Raw genomic sequence first — 7,022 nt, 5'->3', positions numbered from 1 at the left:
CTTTGCCTGATACCCCTACTCTGTGGTCAAGTTCCTGGACTAATTCTATCTATTGTGCGTCCTGCAGATGTCATATGCTGTGTGACTCACACTAGCACCAGCTAACTCCTTGCTCACTGGGCTTGTGTTTCCTCCTATTTGGCATCTTATTTAATGACATCATTGCCCACTGTTCTCTTTGGCTGGACCCTGGATTTCTCTTTTAACTTGTGTCTCACTAAATCCTTCAGCTTCTATCCGTTTTTCTAATCTGGCCACATCTTTATATCTTTACTGTCATTACCTATTAAAATTTAAGAAACACAAATCTTTCAGTCCAGGAATCCTACACCTAAGGATCTATTGCATATAAGTAAAAGCATCAACATGTAAGAATATGATAACATAAGTTGTTGTGGTGTTCTTCCTATTACACTCATGGTCTTTCTGCTTCACCCAAGGGTCAAGGGTCAAACAAATCAAAAAATATTATGGCAGCTTGCAGCCCTAATAGCCCACTGGCCCTCCTCCAGAAGAGGTGCAGGTTGAGGACTCATTCCCATGCCAACGGAAATGTTGACTGTGGACACTTGCAGTCCCCAAGGCAAAGGAATTCTCTGAGGCAGCCTGCATTGTGTGACAAACTAAACAATCTTGCTCCATTCAGGATGACTCCAAAGGGCCATCCCAGATTCAGGGCTTTCAGTGGTGTTAGCCAACATTTCTTGTGTTGCAACTGCATCTCAGTTTAACTTCTGCTCTTAAGTGTTGAAGTCTCAACTTCAGGAAATCTGCTCTGCTTGATTCCCTGAAACATTTAACAGGTGTGGTACCTGGGTATACTTCCCAGTAACTCCCCACATACAAATCTCTGCCTCAGTATCTCCTTCCCAGAAAATCCAAATTACTGCTATGGTAATTGTTTATGTGTCATTTGTTTTGTGCTGGGAACACTGTTAAGGGCTTTACATCTCTAAATTCATTTAATCCTTACAAAATCCTTATGTACTAGGAAACATTATTATCTTTAAGATGAGAAAGCTGTTTAGTGGTTGAACCAGGATTTAAAATCAGAATCCTGAGCCAATTTCATTAACCAAAACATCTCCTTTGTAATATTAAATATATTAATAATTGTTTTTAAAATTAAAAAGATAAATAAAACATAATAAGATGAATATAGAGGTCTGAAAAACACCATAACGTATCTGAGACAATGAGAGAAACCCAGAAATCGCAGATACTGCAAAGTCGACAGAAAGAAGTTTGGAGATGGCTTTCATCTTAGTTCAGGAAAAGTTTTCTGACTCTGAGTTACTGCATTCCATGGTTTCCTGTCCAAGGAATCCAAAAATGTTACTCTGCCTAGACACAAAGGCAATTTTGACAAATAATTGCCTATGCCTTATAAGTGATATTGGACTGCCTGATTTGGTGTATCAGTGCATTTCTTTTGGTGTCAAGAGACTGGCTGCTTTCCTAGATGCCTGCCTACCTGATTAAACTGCTTTAGGTTTTCCAGATGAGGAACAAAGTTTCTCTAAAACATCTTGGGTTTGGGGACTTCCAACCAAGATGGAGGCATAGGTAGATACATTTTACCTACTCTAACAATGAAAAGAAGGACAATCACAAATTCAAAAACAAAAAACAAACAGAAGTGCCAAAAAATTGAACTGTATGGAAGCCTAACAACCAAGGCGCTAAAGAAGAAACATTCACCCAGACTGGTAGCAGGGATGGAGACAGAAAGCTGAGATGGAGAGGATGCACAGTAAGGCAGCAGCTGGCAGTCCCACATTTGCATGAGGATAAACTGAGAGGAACAACTGGGGAGCAAGACAGATCATGCAACTCAGGGATCCAACATAGAAAACTAAAGCCTCAAAACCTCTGACTATAAAAACCTGCGGGAATTGCAGTGGTGGCAGAAACTCCCAGCCTCACAGGAGAGTTCATTGGAAAACCCCACAGCGTCCTAGAACATACATAAACCCACCTACTGGGGAATCAGCACCAGACGGGCCAAATTTGCTTGTGGGTAGTTGGGGAAGTGACTGAAAGCCAGCCAAGAGTCAAGCAAGTGGCATTGTTCCCTCTAGGACCTCTCCCCCACAGACAGCACTGCGATGCAGCAACCTGGGTTGCCCCATCCTGGCAAATACCTAAGGCTCCACCCCTTACAACATAACAGGTGAACTGAGACAAAGAAATATGCCCAAATGTAAGAACAGAGCAAAATTCCAGGAAAAGAACTAAGCGACAAGGAGATAGCAAACCTATCAAATGCAGAGTTCAAAACACTGGGTAGCAGGATGCTCACAGAAATGGTTGTGTATGGTCGCAAAATAGAGGAAAAAGGGAAGTCTATGAAAAGTGAAATAAAGAAAAATATATAGGAAGTCAACAATGAAGGGAAGGAAACCAGGACTCAAATTAACAATTTGAAACAGAAGCAAGAAATAAACATTCAATCAGAACAGAATGAAGAAATAAGAATTCAAAAAAATGAGGAGAGGCTTTAGAACCTCTGGGACAACTTTAAACATTCCAACATCTGAGTCATAGGGGTGCCAGAAGGAGAAGAGGAAGAGCAAGAAGTTTAAAACTTGCTTGAAAACACAGTGAAAGAGAACTTCCCTGATCTGGCTAAGGAAATAGACTTCCAGGAAGTCCAGGAAGCTCAGAGAATCCCAAAGAAATTGGACCCAAGGAGGAATACACCAAGGCACATCATCGTTAAGCTACCCAAGATTAAAGATAAGGAGAGAATCTTCAAAGCAGCAGGAAAAAAGGAGACAGTTACCTACAAAGGAGCTCCCATAAGACTGTCAACTGCAAAAGACATATTGCAGGCAAGAAAGGGCTGGAAAGAAGTATTTGAAGTCATGAAAGGCAAGGACCTACACCCAAGATTATTCTATCCAGCAAAGCTATAATTTAGAATGGAAGGGCAGATAAAGTGTTTCCCAGAGATGGTAAAGGTAAAGGAGTTCATCATCACCAAGCCCTTATAATATGAAATGTTAAAGGGACTTATCTAAGAAAAAGACCATAACTATGAACAGTAAAATTACAATGAGCATACAACACAATTATCAGCAACTGATCCTAAACAAAAACAAAACAAAACAAAAAAGCTAAAACAAAAATGAACTAAGCAAACAACTAGGACAGGAAGAGAACCCTAGAAATGGAGATCACATAAGGGTTATCAGCAGGGAGGGGTGAAGAGAAGAATTGGGGAAAAGGTACAGGGAATGAGAAGCATAATTGGTAGGTACAAAATAGACAGGGGAAGGTTAAGGATAGTATAGGAAATGGAGAAGCCAAAGAACTTATATGTATGATCCATGGACATGAACTAAGGGCGGGAGGGATGCTGGTGGGAGGAGGAGTGCTGGGTGTAGGGGAATAAAGGGGAGAAAAAAATAAGACAACTATAATAGCATAATCAATAAAATATACTTTAAAAAAAACATCCTGGGTTTTGAATGGTCATTCCCTTTTGTGATGCTGCTAGCTGACTACTCATTTCAGCGGTCTGAATTCCTTCTACTCTTCACTGATCCCTACCTATCAACTAGTCTTGGAACATGTAATTCTGTCTCTAAAATTAGGCCTCTTAAGTCTTGCACATTTAGCTTCTTTCAAGGCCTCTAGCTATCTATGTATCTGATAGTTCTCTTTATATGTGATATCGTATCTCCCTTTATATTTGATAGCTTTTCCAGGACCTTCCACTACAGCAAACCCCAGGGTCAAGGGTCAGGCCCACAGATGATTCCATGGCAGTTGGCAGCTCAGACAGCCGTGTGGCCCAGATAGAAGCATGGGGAGGAGTGGTACTTATCTTCTCTTTTACATAGGCTACTTCAGCTCCTGCCACTGCCAGTGCCTTAGCAATCACTGAAAGTCTAGATTTCCCTTCTTCCTGTGACTACGCAAATCAGAGAAAGGACATGGGAGATATGGGTGGTGGGTGGTCTCAGCTTGGCATCTCCACTCCAATGGTGCAGGTATCAACCAGGAACATCCAGGCCCTCAACATGCTCTTCTCCTCCTGGGCCTTAGTCTTCTTATCATTCGGAATTATGGTCGATGAATGGGTTACACTGAATTTTGAAACAAAAACAAATATGCAAAGCCACAGTCCATGGATACACACCACTATTTGGCCAAAAGGTAAGAACCATACCGTGGAAAGATGGGTGGGGAGGGAGGGCTCATCTTTCCTTCTGTTTGCCTTACCAGCTGACTCATTATTCTCTGGTGCAGTTTCCTCAGGTTGCAGTGTGCCCACTTCCATAATCAACACAGCCAACCAAGGCAGAATCCAAAACCCCACCATTTCTGTTTTGGTGAAAAGTTTAGATGTTTGCAGACTTACTTGCTGGACAGTTGAGAAGCCTTGGCAGGAGGGTGACCAGCACAGCAGGAACATAAGGGTATAAAAGAAAGAGAACTGCCAACAAGGAAAGCAGGTTATATAGGCATCAGAGATGAACAGGATAAATTGAGAAATGAATTCTGATAAAAGGAAAAAGGAGAAAGAAGCTTACAGAGATATCAAGACAGAGAACGGTTTCTTTTGGCCCTCTCTCACATTCAGCTTATGGTTCTCTGCTTCGTTATTTCTGCCCCATTTCTCTTCATTGTTTAATCAAATATTTCTCCCCATTTTCATTTTTACTTAGAGATTTGTGGCCCTTGGCCCTTGGGTGGAAATGAGCCTACAAGAAACATCTGACCTCTCAATATAGCTTCTGCTTCCCAACAGATGACCTGAAAGTGGTCAGGATCATGATGATTTTGGTGATCAGCTTTTCCTTCTTCCATAACTTATTCCTGGGATTGGAATTCACCTTTATGATTCCTCAAACTAAATGTATCTTCCTCATCACTGTATTCCTCAGTTTCTTCACAGGTAACATCCTAGCTCCCCTAACATGAGCTTGAGGGTAAATTTGGTTTGTGGTCCAGCCTGTGGTTTTTGACTCATGTTGCCTTCTCAGATTTCTGGCTCAGATATACAGCTTCTGAGTTGGATCAACCACTGAAGTGGGACTGGTTCTTGGATAAGGTGCCTTTGTATGGTGTGGAGGCTTAGAGTTATGCATATCTGAGATTAAGATGAATGAATGGAAGAGTTGAGGTTCCCCAGAAGGGGCTTTTTCTCCTTTTGTTTGGACTTTAGGCATCCTTCTGTTCTGTGCACTCCTGCTGTATCACCTGAAGCTGAGGCGAGGGCAATCCGTGTACTATTCCGGGTACAAAATCACCTGGATCATTTCCACTGCCTACTTAAGTGTTTTCTTCCTTTTTGCCTCTGGTGAGTGTCTTCAGGGCCTTTGATGGGTTATAAGAACAAATTCACACCTGATAGAAGGGAAAGTGAAAGGACAGGAAACAATGAAGTAAAAGGTGCCAACCCTTGGATGTTAAAGGGCTAGAGTTCAACTGGACTCACTCCCTGGTGACAATTCTTGTAAGGAGAGAGCTGGATATTAGGACTGCATGAGTGGTTCAGTGTGCTTGCCTCAGAGGGCAGCTCCTTATTTCTGCCTTTTCTATTGTCTTTCATGCCCTCCCCATTTCTAGGAAGAGATAACCATCAAAGTCAAGACTAAGGAGAGGGCTAATATGGAATGCTCACTCCTGTGGAGAGGGGCAGTAACCCTGGGTAGGCAGTGTAGTGCCAAGGCAGCTTTAGATCAGAGCAGAGCAATATCTAATATTAAATGTCCAGGCACCAACACCAGAGACTGTTCTTTAAAATAGAAAGGTTTAAATTTTTATTTAGAAATTTCTAACATGTAAGCATGTCCTTTTTCAAAAAGAATCCTCAATTTTGTTAAGAAGCATTTAAGCTATTCTGCATACTTTGGTCTCTTACACTAAAGCACCCACCTTCCAAATGGCTTGGGAGACAGTTCAAAAGAAATCCACTGGACTTGGGGTCAGGGACTCCCTGCCAACACAGAGGGATATGTTTTTGTGACTATTGTTCCTTCATTGCCCTCCCCTGGCTTCTCTTTTCCCCAGGAATCCTGTGTCTTCTACAGTACAAGCAATACATGAATTCTGCCAAAGAAAGTCATAATACACAGCAATCTGGGAACTCTATTGAAGTGATTTCATTGCAAAAACTCGCTGTAATGCCTCGTAGTATTGTCCGCGTACACCCCAAAAACTTAGACCAAGATTCTCTAAGGAAACCACAAAGCCAAAAACGTCGTGTAACCTGGGCTCTGTGATTTGATACGATATAGCTTGAATACGCTCATGTGAATGAAAACAGTTTCATGTGCATCTCCAGTGGTGTCGTCTGTGTGTGGCATTATGCAAATGACTGGTTGGGTCCATAAGTAGGTCCAGAATATGATTTTTTAAAATCCCTGTCTGCTAAACAGTTTCTTCTATTTGTTCTCACCATTTAATCACATTTGTTAAAATATAATAAATGTCTTAAAACTAATATAATAAAATTTAGAGTACTATATAATACCATTCATTTCTTTTGTTTATTTTATTGTACAATATTTCCAACATTCACAAGAAATACAAAATAATATAATAAACACCTGTGTACACATCACCCAACTTTATGAAATGTTAACATTATGCCCTATTTGCTTTATTTTCTTTTGTTTTTTTCAATTATCGTTGACATTCAGTATTATTTTATATTAGTTCAGGTATACAGCATAGTGGTTAGACATTTATATAATTTGAAATATTATGAAATATTATGAAATATTCCCCATGATAGGTCTTGTGTAACCACCTGGCACCATACATAGTTATTACAATATTAATAACCATATTCCCTGTGCCATATTTTACATCCCCATGAGTATTTTATAACTACAGAATTGTAGTTCTTTATTTATTAAGTATATTTTATTGGTTATGCTATTACAGTTGTCCCATTTTTTCTCCCCTATATGCCCTTCCTCCCTGCACCCTCTTTCCACCAGCATTCCCTCGCCCTTTAGTTCATGTTCATGGGTCATACATATAAGTTCTTTGGCTTCTCCATT

At 40.6% G+C, this 7,022-nt stretch overlaps 1 protein-coding gene across 1 annotated transcript; it reads left to right on the top strand.

The window, feature by feature from the left end:
- Nucleotides 1–3,974: 3,974 nt before the first annotated feature.
- TMEM225 (transmembrane protein 225) lies at nt 3,975–6,304 on the top strand. Its single transcript, XM_028527246.2, has 4 exons — nt 3,975–4,164; nt 4,760–4,906; nt 5,177–5,311; nt 6,025–6,304. The coding sequence occupies exons 1-4, from the start codon at nt 3,990–3,992 to the stop codon at nt 6,234–6,236; spliced, it is 669 nt and encodes a 222-aa protein (XP_028383047.1). The 5' UTR covers nt 3,975–3,989; the 3' UTR covers nt 6,237–6,304.
- The last annotated feature ends 718 nt before the right edge of the window (nt 6,305–7,022 follow it).

This window comes from Phyllostomus discolor, chromosome 13 (assembly GCF_004126475.2).
Source record: "Phyllostomus discolor isolate MPI-MPIP mPhyDis1 chromosome 13, mPhyDis1.pri.v3, whole genome shotgun sequence".
Taxonomy (NCBI): Eukaryota; Metazoa; Chordata; class Mammalia; order Chiroptera; family Phyllostomidae; genus Phyllostomus; species Phyllostomus discolor.
This window is presented reverse-complemented; position numbering and strand designations above follow the sequence as displayed.